Raw genomic sequence first — 21,979 nt, 5'->3', positions numbered from 1 at the left:
GGCCGCGGATGGCTTGGGCGGGGGAGGGTTGAACGCCGCGGTGGTGCAGAGAGGAACGACGGGAGGGTGGAGGGTGAGCGGGAGAGTCGCGGAGCTCCGGTGGGTAATGTTGCGTGATGAGACGCCTCGCGGATTCATCGAGCAGAGGAGGCGAGAGGAGGAAAGAAGAAGAGGAAGCCGACAGGATGGAAAGAAGGGAGAGAGAGAGAGAAAGAGAGGAGAGAGAGAGAGAAGAGAGGAGAGACTTGCTCTGCTCTAATTCTAAAGAGCACTCTCGTCGGACTCGCCCCTCCGCGCCGCCAACCCTCCACCTTCTCCTTTTTGTCTTTCTCTACTTTCCAACCCTACGATACGGGCGCTGCAGCGCGACGAAAATCTAGCTGGCAGACCACCACCGGTGGGTAGCCCCGATGTCACGGGGATGAAAAACGCTCCTTACTCGGAGAGTTCTCTCTTTTTACGCTCTTCTTCTGTCTCTATTGCTCCCCGACGGGCGCAATGTCTTTCGCCTCGTTCACGACGTCGGCGGAAAGAAAACGGTTCCATCGGTTTCCTTGTTCAATCGGTCTTTAATAATGCGCGACGATTACCGCGACTCCGTACATCTTAATGATAAACGTCGTATATTTAAAAATAAACGTGTACATTCTAAATTACGTTTGTTTGTTAAATTTTGTAAAGAAATGTGTGAAAAGTCGTAGTGGTATTTAAAATCGTTTTTTTCTCTCTCATTAAAAGATACCGAGATTAATTAGTTTTTTTTACTAAAAATATATTTCGTCTTACATTAAATTTTTCTTTTAACACTTTTTTACAGTTAAGTTATTTTAAAATTTACTACACACGTCTAGTTTTTCGTTAGAGGTTACATTAAAGTAATACAGCGCGGAGGAAATGTATAGCGAGGGACGAGGGATTAAAGATGTTTGTTTCCATTGGCGGCGGGGTCGTTGATGCTCGCGAGACGGAGGTCGGGCGTAAAGGGGTGGTCGGGCCAGCTCGGTTGTGATTAATTTGAATCAGCAAATGCCTTCGAGGGTTTACACTGACTGAGCTGAAGGCACCGCCATACCGGTAATATGCTACGAAGAGAGGAAGAGACGGCAGACGGCTGCGTCGTAGCAGCGAGTCGAAGGGGTGGCGACGACGGGGGTGTGTGCGGATATGTTCACAAGGGAAGGAAACATCCCCCGCACAAACCGCAACGAAAAGCCACGAAGCAAGCCCCCTGCTGCTTCTCTTCGGGGACGATGCATGCCACGAGGAATGAGATAAAGGGGCGCGGGTGGAAGAACGGGGGATGGAAGTCTCGAAAACGGAAGGAGGAGGAGTAAGAGGAAGGTAAGAGACCGTCTTAAATCACATTTAGCTCTGTCTCGCTCTCTTTCACCTCCACGTAGTGCTGCCGCGATCAACAACCCCCGATGTTGCCGAGGGAGCATGTTGAATCCGGCTTACAAATTCGATTATAAGCCGAGATTGTGCGCGTCCTGCCCTTCCGCGCTCCGAAATTCTCTTAAAAGTATTGTAATTGTCGAAGCAATCTACTGTGATTTCAAGTACTAACTCGAGTATTCTTTCTTTTTTTTTTTCTACCATTGTTTTCTAATATTTGTAGCAAAACGAGAGAATAATTTCAATCGATTTTCCAACAATTCCAACACATATATAATGTGCAGATTTTATTTTAGAATATATAACGTAAACATTCCTTATTAGATGTGTGTAAAGATTTAATTGGGCGAAACGCCATTGGTCTACGTGATCTAAAGAAAAAATGTCTCTTTCTGAAATACAGCCGAAAAAAACATTCGAAAGGGATTAACGGGCGAAGAACTTTTTACGACCGTTTGCGTAGCACAACGAAAGGTCCGTGATACTTGTGATAATGATAACTGCTCGAAGATTGAATTCTGTTTTGAAAACAGCCGCGAATGTAACTCGAAACGTTCTGTTTTTATTATCCTACGTGGACGCTCTTCGAGGAACAAGGGTGCTCTTTGTTCGATTTATTGCTCCGCTGCCCGGGCAACGGCGTGAAACACGACCTGCGATTTTTTTTAAATTTAATTCCTACTTTGATGTTTAAAACGCGCGTATCGCACACACAACTTTCTCTTCTGCATTTTTTTAATTTTGTTAAAATTGCTCAATTCATCATATTATCTTTAATTACTTTGACGCTTTGGGGGAAGGGAGGAAGGATCGTGGAAATGGATGTGCACGTGAAAATTTCTCTCGCTGTTGAAAGAAAAAATGACCAAAAACGCATTAACGACGACCACCGCCTCTCGTGTTAAACTGGAACATGCGAGAAAGTTTGACATAAAACCCTTTTCTTGTTTTTCTCGAGTTCTGAACGCCCTTTCCCAGGGCAGGACGCATCGCGAGAAAAATTGCCCGCGCGTTTTACCTACATAACAAAATACTCCCGAAACACACATCTGTGCGCGTTTATTAATTGCTTAAAACACATTTATCACATTTTTTGTTTTTTTCAGAAATAGAATATTTCACCAAATACATGAAGGTTTTGTCGAATTTTGCATTTAATCGAACTTTCCTAATATTCCCTCTCTAATTTTTTTACTTCACTTTTCTAGAAAAGCTCTTGTTTGTTTATTTTGTAACTTTCATATTTTATCTCGCAATAAAAAAAATAAACTGACGTAACGCACGTTACGTTGTATGCAACGACAATGCCGGGGAAAAAAATATTACCCACGGATTCGTCCCTGACGAGGCAGGGGTGTCGGCAAACCTAGTCAAAACCTACCTCCCCTGGACTTCCAATTACCCGCGTTTAGTTGCGTTTTTCCGCTCGAATGCTCTCTCTATGATACACTCGCGCACTCGACCCACGCTTGGCTTTTAGTTACCCAAACCCACTTACCAACACACTCGCACACTCACCTGATCCGCACGTACTTGTGAGTTTGTGCAGAATCGCACATACAGAGAGAGAGAGAGACACACACGAACAGCGAATCTCACAACAGACCGATTCGCAGAACGAGATAACAATTGATCGGAAAAATACATATCGATAAAATCTATACGCGCTCGTTTCTTGTTTTTCGGTACGCACTTCCGGCTTTTGGATACGCACCCTCTCTCTCTCTCTCTCTTTCATCATCCGACAGATGCGAGTGTCTGTGAAAATCAATGCGCCACGGTGACATATGCGGTCGAAACGCGCCATCGATCGACGATTTAAATGTGCCGTCGTGGTGCTTTACGATAAATCTTTATCTGACTTGGCAGATCACGTAGCTTGTCGTGTGTAACTAGCTGTGATAAAAGTAACGTTCGCGAACGATAAATACGCGCGATGTCTTTTACCGCGGTCGTGTAATAATACAATGACGAAATATATTGTCTTGACCTGGAACACGGAAGTCACGCCACGGTTCTTTGTCCACCTTATTGAACGCATAATTTGCGCCGCGGAATGAATGCCGCGTGTGTGTCGTTGGTCTCTCTCTCTTTCTTTCTCTCACTCTCTCTTTCTTTATCGCTCGAGATACTTAATTTACCAGCACCGCTAATTGGTTCAGAAAGTACGTGTATAAATTATTCATTTGGTATAACGAGCGGTATTTATTTATACATATCGGCAATTAGATCGAGAGTCGATCGGAGATATCTCGTATCCAAGATGAAAGTAAATCCAGGACAGCGATTATCTGTGACGTATACGCTCCCGTGTAAAAAGTTAAGCCATCGGAGCTTATCGCCCTTGTTTGTTCTATCAAAAGGTGGTTATAAATGTGCGATGACTAAGGTCACATAATATCCACCTTTTAATCATTAACCCCTCCGTGTTTTTGATTTAAATTAATAGCCGCGCTTTCCTACGCACTCCGAAGGTGCGCGAGAGCTCGGGTGGTTTTACTTAATATTTCACATCTCGTTAGATATAATCGCGTTAGAATATAATAACTCTTCTACCTTCCTCTCTCTTTCTCGCGCTAATAGAATTATTACACGTTTTTAGCGTTCGGTTGGTTTTCTTTTTGTTTTTTTATTTTTTTATTTTTTATTGCCCGCGAGATTTGTACATCGCGCGCGATCTGTCGCACGTCCGTTACGCTCGTTTACACGAGCTTCGGACTTGTATGGTCGGCGACGTGTATCAATGCATACTAACGAGGCTTGTTAATCGGTCCTACGAATGCTCGATTTTACAACGGCAACGTTCAAGGATCCGGGAATAACACGAAGTTAATTTAAATACGAAACATCACACAAGCTTTTAATCTTCGCGCGGCATGGTCAACCGGGCAACCTACTTTTTTTTTCTTTTTTTCAGCGCTGATACACGCCACCTCATTCATATACATCGCGGCGAATATCCACAACGTAATATCTCCCGTGCTTATTGAACAATCAGATACGTTAACGAGGGAACCGAACGAACCCGCTCGATTTGAGGAAAACGTGCGAGGAGATCGTCGTCGATATTCGCCGCTTGTGTGTGTCGCGTTTAAATACATACCCGGACATGCATTTGCATTTTGTTTTTCGTCTCCGCTTGGAATTTTTAATGATTCTTTAATATTTGCTTATAAATTGTTCCCAATGCCTTTCGACGATTAAAGCCGTCCACAGTCTACGTGTTGCGAAAAAAGTTCGTAAATAAGGTTTTTGGTAAATTTTATTTTTCTTATGCATCGTCCTCTTTATATAAAAACTTGGAGTTCGTGGCACACGCGTGCTATCTTGAGTCTTGTGATAGTTGTCTGTATTTTACACACACACGAATTTATTGTATCGTTTAACAATAATTACAGTAATTGGGGTGTAATAGGATATATAATATAATAATTTGCCATGTGACAGGGATACATAAATTATTTGGGCAACATGCAAAATAGACGTCATAAACCAGATACATCGTTCGCAACATCTACAGCTTTACGACGACCAAACCCCATTATTTACAAGCGGCTCGACTTAGAAAAATTAACATCTATTAACATCTGGAAATCACAAGTTTATTTCTGAGAAAGATATAAAATTCACCGCGCGCGCGCGCGCACACAAACTGCAACGTGTAGAATTGCTTTTATAAAGTAACTCGCGCGCTTGCATGCCACCAGTCGCGGATCTCGGTCACCGCCAAGTTATCAGGCATTAGAGATATAAAATTAAATATGCGTGGTGAAATATCTCGAGGAATCTCACCGAATTCCGTCGATCGAGGATCGCGGAGCGGACGCGGGCCGCGCGATTGCTCGGTTTTGTTCGCGCGCATCACTCGCGATCGTCGATTAATGACGTTTATTTGAACGCGATCAGGAACATCTCAGATATTTTTTTTCGCGCTCGGATCTCGGAAGGCGACAAGGGTTGCGCGTACAAGGCGGGCGGCTCGCATGTCTCAACGAGGCGGTCTCCGTGGTCACATCAGTCTCCGAGCATGCGAGGGCTCTCTCCCCGACTAAATCCCCGTAATATACACACAGGGGCACCACGACGAGGTACTATCGCGGCATTATACAGACATACCTATATCCCAGTCCGATGACTGCTGATATGACATGCGACCGTCTTGGATATAGGCTGCACGACATGTTTCGCTCTCTCCTTGCCTCATACACCTTTACCTCCCTCCCCTGGCCGTCGCAATTCTCCACCGCCTTTCCGGCGGCCCACCCTCTTGCGCGCTCACCTCCTTTTCCTCCCTCTTCCTTCTTGCTCGTCCTCCCTCTCTCGCGCGCTGCCGTCTCGCGTCGATGGAAAATATGCGGCCTGCTGCGACGACGACGTGCAACTCGCGAGTTCATGTGTTATTCCTTGCGCACAATGCCACACGCTCGCATTTAATAAGACCAACACACAACGTCGTGAATTTATTATTCTATACGATCGCCGACTTAAATCGGAGGGTGAAACAATAAGACTTCTCTTGCGATGTCTGACAAGTACCTTCTATATAAAAAAATCCATGTGTACCGCGAAGTGCGCGTTTCGGAGTCAAATCTATCGCATCTATTGTTGCTTCTTTTTCGCGTTGCCGATTGGTTGGTTGATCGAGTCGAGTCGAGTCGAATCGAATGAATGAATGAAAGAATGAATGTTAGCTTCATTTATATATGAAGGGCGCTCTGGGACAGTATCCCCTAAAGCGCCTAAATACAAACATAACTTAAGAGTAAAACAGTAAATAAAAATAATTTAACAAAGAGATAGAAACGCAAATATTGTGATATAATATAAGAAAAGTAGAAAAATAAGAATAAATAAATAAAATTAAAAAAATAAAAATAATAAAAATAATAAAAATAAAGAATGAACAGTAGTAAAATACAATGAAATACAATATTAATAAAGAAGACAAAATTAAATTAATAATACAAAGAATATCGTCCTTATAATAAATTATTAAGATGACATAAATTAGGAAAATGAATCGGTAAGATCGAAAGAGTAAATAATGACAGAAAAGCGATTTTGACAGTTCGTCGTGGAGAAAATTAAAACCGTGACTAAAGTAAAGTGACGTGACAGGAAAGAGTAGAAAAACAATACGTGACTAAAGTAACGTCACTGTAATTTATATTATATATAATATTAAATAATATATATATTATACATATAATTTATTATATATTTATAATATTATACTTTATATTGTATTATATGTATTATATACATACTACAATAAGATCATTGATCTCAGCCGCGTGGCCTTGGCGGGGTCACTGACCTCGGCCGCGCGGCCTTGACGGGGTCACTGACCTCGGCCGCGCGGCCTTGGCGGGGTTACTGACCTCGGCCGCGCGGCCTTGACGGGGTCACTGACCTCGGCCGCGCGGCCTTGACGGGGTCACTGACCTCGGCCGCGCGGCCTTGGCGGGGTCACTNCTCGGCCGCGCGGCCTTGACGGGGTCACTGACCTCGGCCGCGCGGCCTTGACGGGGTCACTGACCTCGGCCGCGCGGCCTTGGCGAGGTTACTGACCTCGGCCGCGCGGCCTTGACGGGGTCACTGACCTCGGCCGCGCGGCCTTGACGGGGTCACTGACCTCGGCCGCGTGGCCTTGGCGGGTCACTGACCTCGGTCGCGCGACCGCTGCGAAGTCACTGCTCTCGGTCACGTGACCGCGGCGAAGTCACTGACTTTGGTTACCTGATTACGATATATATATGTGTGTGCGTATTGTTGTGTTTTTATTCTCCCCTTTTTCTTTTATTTTTCGAGTGTGATTTTCATGCGTTATTTCTGACATCTCTTATATGTACATCATGTGTATTATATTGTTTGTAAGACGTTAGTACTAGCTGTCATCGCGTGACAGGTTGTGTTCACTGACACTACGTTAAAATAAAAACAATAATAGCGTGCGTGTAGCGCGTGCCTGTGCTATGTGTAAAAAAACATTTATTAGTACTCTCTCTCTTGTACGAAACGCATTTTCTGTGGAAAAAAAATAGTTTATTCTGGTTTTAAAGCTCTGACGCAAGCTGGAACTGTTTGAAAGGTAATTAGTTATGTTATTAAAAATCAATATAATTGGAATTTAATGAAAATTGGAAATTATTAAGGAAAACCGCGCGAAACGGTCTGAAATGTTAATCGCGGCAATTTTTTCACGATGACCGTACAAGTCGAGATTAGAGTCGTGTCTCGCTTCCCGAGTAATTATTGCTACTACATCATTTCAGTTAATGTAATCTAATTCATCTTCCTCTCCGAGCCGCTATCCCGACCGATGATCAGCACGGCCGCGGCGCACGCACTCGAATAAAAAAGAGCTTGCCGCCTTTTACTCGGGGGAGTCTCTTATGTTAATATATGTACGTTAAGAGTAAAAGCTCATTCTTCTTACTCACAGATGCTTTCTCCAGATAATCGCGCGCGTACGTACGTTTATACGCGCGGTATACCGCACATGTGCGGCGGGGTATTATTCTCTCATTTAATATTACACTAAAGGCGCATTAAGCATTGTTAAAGGAATGCAAATTATCGGCAACTCGATTATAGAATAGGCACCGCCGCTGACGCGGTTTGTCGATCAATGTTTCTCGACCGTTTCGATAAATATTTGAGCGCTTTAATTACGGTTGTACATTTGGCGATTATTAGCGAACGGACTGTAAAACTTGTAAAGAAAACGGCGATGGCCAATTGTTCGAGAATTTCGTCGTTTCCGCGAAGTCGTACGCGGCCGGAAGACGGGAGGAAGTAAAACCTTCCTGCAGTCTTCTTCTAATGTTTCGAGCGGTATTGATTAGCGATGGAAGAAACAGAGGATTCGCGAAAGAGAAAAGAAAATGTTCTGTACGCAACACGAACGTTTGGCGAATAAATAGTCCGTGAGATTGGATTTGAGCAAATTTTTCTAGATAGTTAAATAAATCGTTTTGAAATATAAAATTGTTTCGGAATAAAACAAAAAGAAGGTCGTGTATTAAAGCGACGAGGATAGGTTTCTGCGTATGATCGGAAAGCGGAGAAGGTAAGTTGATAAGAAAACCGGTAAAAAGAAGAAAAAAAATGAAAGGTGTCCGCAAGTCAAAGAGTAACTGAACGCACGTTCTTTTGCGGATCGATAAGGGTGGTAGGGCGGATTGGCCTTTTAGCTAAGGGTCGAGAAGGAAGGCGAGTGGTTTTTATAGCCGGCGAAAGGACAGGGAGGGTCCTGGGATCCTTGGGTACCCCACTCGACCAGAGTGTCCCTAATATACGTCATCCGTTAACGGCGCTTTCCCTCCAACCCTCCGCCGCGGCTGATCTCACTCCTTTGCACAGAAGTGGTCGGAGACGACTTTCTTTGTCCCTCTCTCTTGCGGCGATGTCGAGATCGCGAGTGGCACTATGGGTCTACAACGAAAACCGGCCCTCCCATTCGTCATTTCGGTGATCCTTGACCAAAATCGAATCACACGCTTCTTCCGTACGAGCGAAGCGGGACCGAATACTTTCAACATTGCGCGTCGATTGATTACGTCGCGCACGATTGTAAATACGCGCCCGATAATTTCACAGCTCGCACATTTGTCACGTTTTTATATTTTTGATCGCGAGGATCAGAGTTTATCGTGTAATTTCTAAAATAGTTTTTTTTACGCGAAAGCGATTGAAGAACCGGATTGTGTTGCCGCGAGAGAGAAACTCTCGCGAAGAAACCATTGCGCGCGATCTACTTGCGTTTGCGAGAATAATGCGCGGCTATCTTTTGTACCTCGAACGACACAGACCCGTGCTCTCTTGGATCGCAGCGCGCTCTTCGAGTCCTTTCTTCGGCATGAAGGTCGTAAAGTCCACGCTGGGAGGGCTCGTCAGGAGGGAGATTAATTGAATACACTGAGTACACAGTGTGGCAGGGCCGCATGTCGCGCGTCTGAGAAATCCTCACAATCTCAAAGAGAAACCCAAGTGCTTTCTCGATCGCGCGAACACGCATCGAGATCGAAACGCATAAGATATAATTTCCCAAGATTTCGACTTCCGTCTTTTTTAACAAAAATTCTCGATTCTCAACTCGCTACTCCCGTAAATTTCAAAATAATCTCATCATCGTCAGACGCGCGGGAGTGTTTTATTATTCTCGCGCACTCTCCTGGCGCGTTATTCCAAGTCCAAGTAACGTGTTACGTTGCTTCTACCACACGCTGATAGCATCGGGACTCGTTCCTACGCCACTGACAGACGCGTATTCAATTCGCGCATAGAACGTGCGCGCTCTCGCCGCACGCAGATACGAACGTACACGCATACGTGCATGTATATGAGCTGACTCTCACCAACACCAGCGACCAGCACCTGCCTCTCTCGCCGGCGAATGCATAACGCGACCAGCACGCACACGTAATACTATATCCATTTGAATATGGATGCCTTATGAAGTCACACATATCCTCCTCCCACCTGGTCCACCCGCCCTCGTTCGTCTCTCTCTTTTTTTCCCCTTTTTTTCCTCGTTGTCGTCTTCCTCTTTCTTTCGCGCGCGCGCGCGTGTGTTTTTTTTTTTTTTACACGAGCGCGGGTGGAGCACGTGCAGTCGGGAAACAAAGAGCGCCTCGCGAAGAAAAGAGGTGACGCGGGTGGTGACCGCGGGACCGAGAGAGAAGGTGAAGCGCGCGCGTTATGGGGTGGAGAGAAAAATGATGTTGTGCAGGAGGAAGAACGCGCGCGGGAGGCTGAATGAGAGTATGCGAAATGGCCTCCGACGATGGTCGCGCGACGCGAAGAGAAGAAGAAAATAGACGGCGAGAGGAGGGAAGATGAAAATGCGAGGTTGGAGAACGTAGGTCGCGACGTATGTACGACGACGTGGAAACTCGATTGAACAGTTTTTGTTGGTTGGTTTGAAACAAAAAAAAAAAAAAAACAAATGACGAAAAAATGGAGAATCTCCGTAATTTTTTGTGCGCGGCGAGAATTCATTTTCTCACGATTATTCAACATTAATATTGCTGCGTTAACGAGCAGCAAATTGCCGAAATAATTTAAGCGTTACGTTTCTCGTGTACAATTTCAGATTCAAGAGAAGCGAGAGAGAATTTACGACTCGTTAAACGAATCGCAACGAAACGTTCGTTCGAGCGGGTGGCCTCGATTAATTCCGTCGCGAATCACCGATCAAGGATCTAAGAAGCGAGTCCCGCGGCCATACGTAATAAATATCATTTGTCTCGCTTCCAATTCCGGACTGGATGGAACGTTAATCCGTAACGGAGTTTACCGTTCGATTGCGCGTTCATCCGCGAGTCGATTACACTTTCGTATTCTAAACAAAAGCGCGAGCGCTATCTTCGCGCTTGTCAGTTATTTCAATCGCGCAAATTCAATCTCAAGTGAAAAACAATTCAAAGACGACCGGATTTGACGATCAAGAATCTTAATGTTTGTTTTCTGGGTGCGAATCCCAGAGCGCTGCGGAAATAACCGCGCGCGCGCGCGATTGAATCCTTTGATCTGGCGAGCAATGAGTCGCGGGCGATAACCGTAACACCGGGAAGCGGTCTCGCTCGTATTCGTCGTTTCTCATCGGCGACGTACGCCCGGTCGGTGTTTTACGATTTTCCAGGATGAAAATAAACCGCGCGCCGCGGCCGCGTGCTGCGGCGGCGGCTCGGGACGCGATTTGCCGCGATATTTCTGCGCGACTCCGCGCCGAGCCAAGAACACATCGGGCGAGTCGTCGACAATAAGCATCGGCGTCGCGCGCGAGAGAGTCGCAGCTAGTTCTCGTTAAAATAACGAGTCCTTACGATTCGAGAAGCTCGTACGGCGCTCATACGCGCGTAATTATAACGGGAAACGATGCAGCGCGGCACATTTCGGCTATTCTCGTTCCTTTCGGCAAATTTCAGCGCCATTTTCGCCGCGAGTTATGAAGTATTCATAAATGCCTCCCTCTCTTTTTCTCTCTCTTCGAAATGATATCCGTTTTATTGTAATGCCGATTTACTTTAGCGTTTTCACACTCTTACGATATCAATGCGTTATTATTACAAAAGAAAATATGTTCCGAAGCACGACGAGATAATTTGCAACGTCGGGCAAATTTTGATAATATAACAAATTTCAAGAAAATAGACGCAACTATTTAAGAAAATAGAATGTTCAAAGAGAAAAATACAAAAATGCGCTATGTCTCCCCCGCGTAACAACGCGAATTCGAACGCGGGATAACGCGGAAGGGAAAAAAAAACCAAGTGAGATGAGAAGCAGCCGAGAATCCTGGGGTACGAAAGGACGAAGGAGCAGGGCGGAGCTGCGCCCGGAAGGGTGCGCGGGCGCGTTTCGCGCCGAACGGCCGTTCGTGGGGTCGGAGGTCGCCGTTCAGGTGCGACGAAGACGAAGAGGAGGGACGCTTAGTCGAGCAAACGCACCCAGAAATGCAAAGTCGAAGTGCCGGCGTGAAGTGAGTTGCCCGTCGAGGTTCGACGACGTCGTCGTTCGCCGTGACTCGGGGAGCGGTTTCACCCCTCTCTCTTCCGATTTCTCAACCCCGTCCGTTCGAACTCTCGGAGTTGAATCGCGCGTTTCGTAAGACAAAGTGTTCGGACGAGGATACAGTCGGTAAAAAAAAAAACAAAATTATCAGTCACACACCGACGAACAAAATTGCTCGACTAATCGACAAACGCGTGTATGTAAACGGACGCGAAAGTGCCCGCGTTTGCGTCGTGAAACGCGATGTTTTGGACATCGACTGGAAAATCAATCGATACCGCCACGTGTTCGCCCCCCACAGCGTGGTTGTAGCCACGTCGTGTAACCACGTGTAAATTACGCGGCAAAAGAAAAACCGAAATTCTAATACGCGCAAAGAGTTGAAAGAAAAAAACGTCACGTAGAGTTTTCGCGCATACTTTTGACGATTTCGTCAAAACGATCGTCATCGAAGCAACGATTGAAAAAACGGTCTCAGTGTATCGGTGAGGACAAACACTTGCAATTTTAATGTCGCACTGAAAAAAGCTGATGAATGGAAATAATTCGTTGGATGGACGCGGCATTCGCGAGCTACGTGAGAGTCTTATCAAACAAGAATGTTTGTAATCTGTGCACGTGGTGAATACTTCGTATCGGGACGACGGTTACAGACCACGCGTCAGCAATAGCCGGCGATAGCCGCGGCTGGACACGATTCAGTGATTCAGCGTCGTCAGCAAAGGCGAGCGAGGCGAACACCTGTTTCTAACGGATGCTGTCGTCTGCTCGAGCGGACGTAAGAAGAGATGCAACGAAATTCGACGCTGCGCGGACATCGAATGGGATTTTTAACGCTCCGAACGGCGCGGACGTGAGCAACCCGTTGAAAAGGGAGCAACGCGATATTCTTCGTAAAAATCTTTAATATTCGTTACGTAACAATTACAGAGACGAAATCCAATCGAGTGACGAAAATGTGAGAAGAAAACGTAAAAAATTTCTCCTCGCAAAGATTCTCGATTGGAAGCGCGTCTCGATCAAAAGCCTCGTCGTCGAACTTCCAAGTTTCTGGAATTCGCGTCAATCGTCGATGTATTTACGTTTGACATCGATTTCAAATAACGCGCTACGTTTCATTCATGCTGGTGACCGTTGTACGAGGAAATTCATGGCGATTATCGCGTACAAGGAAGCATGAATGAAAGGCCGCGTTACAAGCGGAGTTTCCACGAGAAATATCGATCTCGAAGCGGCGTCTCTCCGCGTTATCGATGAGCGCGAGATTCGGAGCCGAGCGCGCGGCATCTTCCCTCGTCTCGGACGAGGCCGCGTGAACGGCCGACGGAGAAGGCAGGTAGGACAGAAGCACAGAAGAGCGAAAAGAGGCGAGAGGTCGCGAGAGCAGCCGTGTGCACGATTCGCACCGCGGAGGAGAGACAGCCGCTGATCATTGGTGGACAGCGGAGCCGGGTCGCCCAGGTGGTGGGGAAGCCACCAGGTCGACTCCGCAGGTGGGGAAGGCTAGGAGAAGGCGGAGGAGGTGGAGGCGTCGTCGACGCCGCCGCGGCGGTGGTAGTGTCGCGGACAGTGGTAGTGGTACTGGTAGCGACATGAAGAGGAGGCAGAAGAGGGCGGAAGAGCAGGAGGTGTAACGACGGAGGTGGCGGTAAGAGAGGAGAAACGAGAGGCAAAAGCAGAGGAAAGCGCGAGAGGGTGAGAGAGGAGGGAGGGAACGGACGACTCGCGCGGGGAGTCGTCGTTGGGTACGCGGAGAGAGGGAGAAGAGAGTCGCGAGGGTGGAGGACAAGGTGGCGAAGAAGGAGGAGACGCGAAGGACAGGGGAGAAGCCTCCTCCGCGCTGTCGGACGACAGATCCGACGTGCGTCAGGATCCCGGACGGACGGACGGAACCGACCGACCGACCGACCGACCGACCGATCGACCTACCTCTCTCTCGCCGCCCGTCGGATAAGCGGAGGAGGAAGCGGAGGAAGAAGACCGGTCGTGATCTACCGGAAGCCGGCCGCGAACGTGGACTTGAACACCCTCACTGACAACACCGCCGCGCTCGGTAACGTGTCTAATACGTGGTGTCGCGAATATTTTCTCGTCGATCACTCTCACCGCGATCGATCGAGAGAGTGAAACCATTGCGTGTCGCGAATCCCGCGATTGACATCCATCCCCCGGAAACAGAAGGGTGGACCAGCAGAGAGAGAAAGAAAGAGAGAGAGAGAGAGGAGAGAAAGAGAAAGAGAGAGAGTGTGAATCGAGATCGACAGGATAACAAATCGGTGTATAAACACTCGCATGGCTCGGAGGATCGTCAGCAACGTTCTTACAGTTAGTGTTTTGTTTTCGAGTTCACCACCCACCGTCGTGCAGCGATGAGATCCAAGCCGGTGGCAAGGAGACTGGCACAGGGTGAGTGCAACGATTTTTCACTTATAGCAGACAAATATTTTAGAGGTAATTTTAGAAAATGTGAAATAACAAGAGAGAAAACTGTATAGAGTAATCTTATTTGTTTTAAACAAGTTTTTCCTTGTTTTTCAAAGACTTGTACGTTTTATCACTAATTTTTAGTTTTAAACACAAGGTTTTTTACTCAGAAATTTCTGATAGTTTTTGAGGCGCAGCTTGTTTGTTTATATTTTCGTGAAAAATCACTTTGGAATTGTGTCGAAATTTCACAAACGTGTGCCAGAGAGATACACACAAGATAAACACACATGTAGTAATTTCTCTATCTATTTTGATACTCACAACACTGTGTGAAGAGCGAAAACAACGTGTTTGACAAAACAACATATACAATTTTCTATTTCACCTTGAATCGTGTCCATACGTTTCCGAACACGAAAAATTCTCGTCCCGTGTACGTTTGCCTTGCCCCGTGCAGAAGTCTTGTAATTTTAATTACACGCTGAAAATATGGGATGGGAAAATGTGCGTGCGAGGAGATTGTAATTACTGTTTAAATTGCTCGACGAATAGGTGCATTTAGAACGCTTTCAAGAAACATGTCGCGGTTTTTAATTTCTCATGTGAACTTTATGTTCGCAACCCCGCGCGAACGGTGTACGACAGAATTTCCTCGTTACTGGTAAACAATGATTATGGCGGTTTTTAAAAATAACGTTATTTGCTTTTTTCAATCAATTTTAATAATTTCACAAGTTTTTCACGAATTCTTCGCTTTCTTCGCGATATTAAAGTCTCTCGCTCAATATATTTATAAACAAGCAAAGGTTTATTATTTATTTAAGGATTTTCCGCATCGCGGCGTATTTATTTTCTTATCGCTGCATAATTTATTTTGTAGATTTGCAATTATATTAAGATGAAAGTGTACTGAAAAGAGAGAGAGAGAGAGAGAGAGAAATAATTAACTCACTCATGAATTATGCGCGCGTTAATTTAAAAAAAAAAAAAAAAAATCTAGATTACGTGCGCTAACATCTCGCTTGCAATACGAATTGTAAACTAAATTAAATCCGTGTGTAAACATTCATCAATTTTCGTCGGCAAAGCGATGCCCGTTTTGCCAGCTTGAATCTTCGCGATCGATAAACGGAATCAGAAATGAAACTCGTATTCCATCGGTCTTCTGGAAACTCTGCTGTACTAGAACGGAAGACATTACGAGTCTTTCTGCGGAACTTATTTAACGAGGCAATAAAAGCATACCGTGGCACGGGTACTATATAAAACTCATTTTCAAGACTTCGTCGTGTGTTGCAAAACGAGCTTGTGTCTTAGCCAAGTCTAGACTTCATGATATATCCGTGACCGATCGACAGGACACACTATTTTTGACAGACTTAAGAGTCTTGTCGCGTGACGCGAACCGCCGCCGCGCGTATACGCGACGCATTTAATATTATTTCACGTTTTGCTAACTGCAATTAGTTCGATCGTATAAAAACAAAAGTAATTTCGGCAATGTAACAAAGAAAGAGCGTAACTTGACAAATTTACGTGCGCGTTAATTGCGAATAAGAAATTCTCCCGTTAATGTCGAGTCATTCAAGCGTCGTCGATTCGATTAGTCGATTTGACGCTGTGTGACAAGATTCGACCGCGACGCGCATTTTCCGATAACGGAGTCGGCGAACGACGAACGTCGTAGTGACGTCGCTGTTGCGGTGACAAGGACAATGTCGGAAGACGAGTAGTAGGCGGTTCTCGCGCTGGCGCAAAAGCGACGACGTCGATATCAGTTCTTGCTTTTCTGTCTTGTCTAGTCAGTCTGCTCGTCCTCTCTCGCCATTTTGGCTTTTCGCTATCGCGACGAAGTCCCGCCCATTCGACGAGAGAAGACGTCCTCGATGATTCTAACGTATATTGTGTATTTGACGTTACGTAAATAATTTTTCACACGCTATATAAAACTTCGCGTTTTTTTCTAAGTTCGACTTCGCTCTTTTCGAGAGAATCGTATCTGCGAGGCTTTGAATTATTTCATTAGCGGAAAAATGAAATTTCGGAGAGAAGTAAATATTGAATGGTCAACGCGTTTGCTCGACAAAAGTGCGAATCGATTTCCCCCCTTTGTGCGATGGTTAACAATGCAACATCGCTTGGTCTATAAAAGATTCGCCCGCGTCGATGTTAATTTATTGTTGTATCGTGAATGGGGGTGGCGGAATAAATTTTCGACGAATGGCCATACAACGTGCGCGCGCGCGCGCGCGCGATCCACCGGTATTTTTCTAAACCCAACAGAAAGGGGACAATGACAGTGTTGCGCGAAAAGACGGAAACAGTGAGCCTGCTCCCATGAGCGTGCTATGACCATTGACTTGTATTTATTTCTGGCATATGTTGCGCTGCGCGGAATTTATTATTAACCTCGCCTGCGGCCGCTGTTAGGACGACTAGGTTCAAGGAAAGAAGAGCAAAACCGTACGCGCGCGCGGTGATTTAAAAAGAAAAAAAATTAGAACAAAAGTTATTCAAAATATTGAGATTGTTTCACGGAATATCTGCGGAATTTCAAACCAAAAAAAAACAACATATATAAATATTCCGCACGAAATAAAATATATCCTTTGTAAAGGTACACTTTATCTTCTATCTGTCCCGATGAAACCGTTTCGAAACCAACGACAAAATTCGAGGGATCGAACATCGGACGCGCATTGTGCGAGACACAAGCGGCGGGGAAACTCGTGAAACTGATAGGAAGCGGAAAGAAGAAGAGGCCCCGAGCACACACTCGAGAGACCGCAGGAATAATCGCGGAATCCACCTACCGCGCGCGGGAGTGTTTTTTTTTTTTTTGAAAGAAACGCATCATCCCATTGAGAGTCGCGCATCTAACCGCGCCACCGGAAGTCGTATCCGAGAGGAGACAAAGCCAAAGAAACACAACGCACGTGGGAGGAGTGAGGGGGCGAGGGGTGGAATGGGAAGGAGAGAGGGGTAGTTCTGTTTCATCGCCGCTTTTGTCTCGCATCCTGAGAGAGAGCGCGGACTGAATGAGAAGTATGAATAGATCGGATGATCCTAAGGTAGGTCAGAGTCCATTCTCGTCCTGCGGGAGACTCCTGCTATTGCGGATCCCACCTCTTCTTCTTATTCTTATACTATCCTTCGCCGCTCACGTACCGTCAGACGGTCTCTCTCAATTAAAGACGTTTTTCTTCTGCCCGATGCGATCGCGTGCGAAACGCGGTCAGCACCGCGGTTGCACGGCCGAAGAATTTTTTCTGTCTTAATTACGAAGTAATTTTGAAGAACAGAGGGAGGGATTTTAGATAACGATCAAGAAACGAGATTCTTAATTCGCTCGACGTTCGAATGGCGTGAATTTTTGAAGTGTATTTTAAAAATACGTCGAGCGATGAAACGATTGATCGGCGATCAGTCACGGGCGTTGCGATATCTTCTCCTCTTCCATCACGACGGGACGAAACTTTTACGGCGCATATTATATCGACGTACGCGACGCGAACGTACGTATCGAAGACGAAGCGATCAGAGCGGAGTGAGGAAGGGAAATGAATCGGATTGGAGAGACGGCTCGACAGAGGCGGATCTGTGGGATGCTAACGAAGCGCTTCGGATCGCGCGAACAATCGTTGCCTCGCAGAATATTTCTGTTCGCACGTAAAAAATTATATTGCCAAGACGCCAAGAACGCATTATTTTTATCGCTCGCATTCTTCAATTGGGAACGAGCGATAAGTTTTATTTCGAGAGTGCACCCGAGAGAGCAATCGCGTCCAATGATGAGGGACAGCTCGGTGTACGTTATCATCGCGCAAGTTTCGGGCACTAAAGAAAAACTTCAAGGATCGCGATTAAAAATTGCGAGCCGCGCATTAAATCGTGCCAGATCACAGATTGTCTCCCCGTTTCACCGGTTGACTTTTAATTAACGTGTACGGCGCGCGCGGACTAAATACTTTATCGCGAGGAGAGAAAGAGAGAAAAAGAGAAAAAGAGAGAGAGAGAGAGAGAGAGAGAGAGAGAGAGAGAGAGAGAGAGGTCACGTTGTGTCGTGTGTGACAGGCACGCCAGGCAGCTCGTGTAACGTGTACTCACGTTTTACGACACGACCCGGCGTTAATAATACTTAAGCGAACTACTAGCGGGAATGGCCGATCGCGAGTCGATCGCCTCGTAAAGCCGAGTATAATGAGATGATGATGCATTTTCTGCTCCCGATGTTTGGTTTTGCCGCGCGCGATATTCGCGTCTCGCCGATAACTCGTCTCGATTGCGAAGAGAAGGTTCTTTCGAGAACGGAGGTTAAATCGCACGGAGGTTTTAATCGAATTTGTTACAATCGCAAGATGCGCAGTTTCGATTGATTCGCAAAACGTCGAGTGTAATATTTGTCGTTCGGAATTTCGCGTCGCACATGATTCACGGAGTAAAATTAGTTTTTGTTTTTCCGCGACTGACACGCAGTTTTGGATTTCTTCGCGTGCGATGGATCACGAGATCTATTTTGTACGTCGCAACGAAATTGTTGACACAGAGTGAAAACCGATGCCGCATAATATGCGCCGGGTATCGATGGCAAACTCTCTGATTCAATGTGACGTCAACGTTTCCGAAAGAGTAGCTCATTGGCGAGGCGATCGGACGTGATCGATTCGGCGCGCGACGTCGAAACGCCATCGCTTCCTCGAAAATTTCGTTTATGCAAAATCCATATAACAGAAAACTTGGCGAAACGACGATGCGTTTCCTTCCCGCGTCTCGAGTTTTCCTCGATCTCGATCGATCCTTCTTCGGATTTCAATCGCCAATGTTATTTTTTCGCGAGAGTCTGCACCTTCCCTTTTTCTCCCACTCGTCGTTTTCCCCAATTAACGCTCGTTCCGCGTCTGTCATTTGTTTGCCGTTTCCAGCGGGGAATGCAGTCAGTCCGGTTGGAAACAAATGCAGCCAATCAGGCATGACGGACAAATATACGCGCGAACCGAGCCAGATCTCCGCACGTAGAGCGCGTACCTACATCTAGCTTTCGACACCCACGTCGATAATCGATCGCGCGCGACGTGCGAACATTGCCAAAGTGATGTGTTGAGTGTGATCGCGGATATCTGACATTTCGACGCGGCTTTCCACGCGAATTTATGCATCCCGTGTACACGAAGAATGCGAATCCGCGCGCAACGTCTCTCGCAGCGAAGACGAAGCAAATTGTTTTTTTTTTTGTTTTTGTGTCAGAAGAAACAATTTTTCACACGCGATCAAAAGAGCGCAATTTTTAAATCTCTTTTTAAATTCTCGCACGATTATTCATCTCTTGCGTTGCTCGTGCGCAGCTTTTTTATTCGCCAATCACGTATCTGCCTCGCGCGACAGATCCGACTCGCGATATCTCGCGAACGGTATTAAATCCGGACAACGTGTACGTAACGCGTGTTGGGGCAACATATACGCGCACGGGCGATAAGGCGCCATTGTTGCCCGCAACTGTGCAATTAAACAATTAATCATGTAATTAGACATCCGTTCCGCTTCGCCCGCATCAGAATCTTTTTCCGCGTATAACGGCCGATTGTTTGACAAATACACACTTCGGCTCGCCTCGCGATTTTTCTGCCAATCGCGATCGTCCCGCTGTGTATCAGATGCGATTGTTCAAGAAAATGTGGGGAAAACAAGACGAATAAACTATGCATAATAAAGGATGCAAATCGAGTAGTGACTTTTTTGCGTTCGGTTGCTAAATAAAAATCGAACGGTTGTGATCGCGCTGCGGTTTAGTGACGAATTTTGTCAACATTGCAAAGTTTTTTAACGTGAAAATATTGCAAAAAATATATTACCCGCATCGCGGGACAGTTCTGTGGATTAATTAATCAAGTTAGAAAATGTTTCTACGTGTTTGCGCCGCGTGTTGTAGAGAATTAAAAAAAAACAAACAAAAAACAAGTGACATACGCAATGCGCATGTCATATTTGATAAGTCACACAGTGACTAAGCCTTGATTCGAACAAAGTAATGAGTAGCCCCTGGATAACCGCCGCACGTCACGCTGTTGAGTCGTGAAATCGTCCTAACGGCGCGACGCAGGCGCCTTTCTACGATACGCGCGAGACATCTCTCTGAAATTTTTTTTGTTTTTTTACAAAGCCGCAAATATTTACACGCGCGCGCGATTGTCATCCGGTCTGAAAATTGGACAATAATTCCGCGAAGAGGATTGAGAGCGTTTTCGAAGCTGAAACACAATCCATCGGGGGCTTGCGATGTTTCGTTTTCAAATATGACGACCGAAAGTAAAACGAGAAAAAATGACAAGAAGGAAAAGAAGAAACGACAATATTTCGTCGTGACTCGTAAAAGATTCGACGTTGCAAGAAGAATTGGTCGCGGCCGCTTCCGCGACGATAATGGCGTCGATAATGGCCGGGGAATTAGCGGCGACGTCGCCGATGGCGCGCGTTACCGACGTCGCGGTAATGGATGCGCGCATAACGCGTCGTGTCAGCGCGCATTATTGTCGACGAGGTTATTAAATCTCGGAATCCTCCTTTATCTCGCCCGGTTCCCGGTACTCGTCTCTCTCGTGGACCGCGCGAGGGTCGCCGTGAAGAAGTGCGAGAAGAAACGAGCCTCTCTCGGCCGAAGGACAGAAGAAAGAGCCAAAGAGAACCGTGGCGGATGAGCACTTCGTGTCCGCGCATGAGCCGCCGATCGTTAAAGACGATCCTCGTCCTGTCGTTCGAACGACATGTCTCATCTCGGCTCCGTCTTCTTCTTCGGAAAATAAACGGACAGACGTCGCTCGACTGTTTCGATCGCATTCTTTTCTGGTGACTCTCGATCGGGGAATCAAGTTGCTTGTCGAAGTTGATCGATAATAACGATCGTTAATCACTCGAATACGTAACTTATTTTTGATGGGTCACGACGAATGGCGCGTGTGTAATTCCTTACGTATCTCGGCGTTTTGCATAAAAAAAACGACGCTTAGTCGTTATTTCCGTATTCGCGTGAATCCGCGCGACAAATTCGCACGGATGTGTTCGGCGGATCCGAGCGGACGATAAAAGCGTTTGACGAAACGAGAATGGAAAGGCGAACGTACAGAAAAGCGTTGTAAATGCACGAGTGTCTCTAAGAAGGGAGACTCGAGCACCCTTTGGAGTGGCTCGCGTGTCTGGCATTGCTTTACGAGTCTCATTTCCCGCGACGTCATTCCACCACCACCACCACTTACATCTGCGCGGCCGGTCAGCCGCCGAACTGGGCCAGAAATTCCGAGATCGCGCGCGATCGCGCCGAGGCGCTTCGATCTCTGGTTAAAAAAAAAAGAAAAAGAAAATAAAAGAAAGAAAAAAAAACGGCAGACGAATGCGCACACGTTGAAACACGGCGGCGCGCGTTTCAACGTGTTTCCCTCGCCACACATCTATCAGAGCAACGCAATCGGACTTCAATCTCATTAAACCAATTTTTTCTGCCGCAACATTTTAAGCAAAATCACGCTCGCGCAATTTCGAAACGAGGAAGAGGAGGAGGAGGAAAGGGCGGACGGTGGAAAGCGACTGTGAAATCGTCCGCGGCTCTTGTGTGTCACGTAATTTAATAAGTCCGGTTTTCGTGCGCCTG

At 46.2% G+C, this 21,979-nt stretch overlaps 1 protein-coding gene across 1 annotated transcript in view; it reads left to right on the top strand.

Moving 5' to 3' along the window:
- Positions 1 to 13,937: 13,937 nt before the first annotated feature.
- LOC109861821 (PR domain zinc finger protein 16-like) overlaps positions 13,938 to 21,979 on the top strand; it is a 68,998-nt gene continuing 60,956 nt past the window's right edge. The window contains exon 1 of the mRNA XM_020441639.1: positions 13,938 to 14,319. Coding sequence (XP_020297228.1) covers positions 14,283 to 14,319 — 37 coding nt within the window. The 5' untranslated portion in view covers positions 13,938 to 14,282. The remainder of the gene's footprint in view (positions 14,320 to 21,979) is intronic.

This window comes from Pseudomyrmex gracilis, unplaced genomic scaffold (assembly GCF_002006095.1).
Source record: "Pseudomyrmex gracilis isolate BER0280 unplaced genomic scaffold, ASM200609v1 scaffold_9, whole genome shotgun sequence".
NCBI lineage: Eukaryota > Metazoa > Arthropoda > Insecta > Hymenoptera > Formicidae > Pseudomyrmex > Pseudomyrmex gracilis.
Note: the sequence above shows the minus strand (reverse complement) of the source record. Positions and strands in the feature narration are given on the sequence as shown.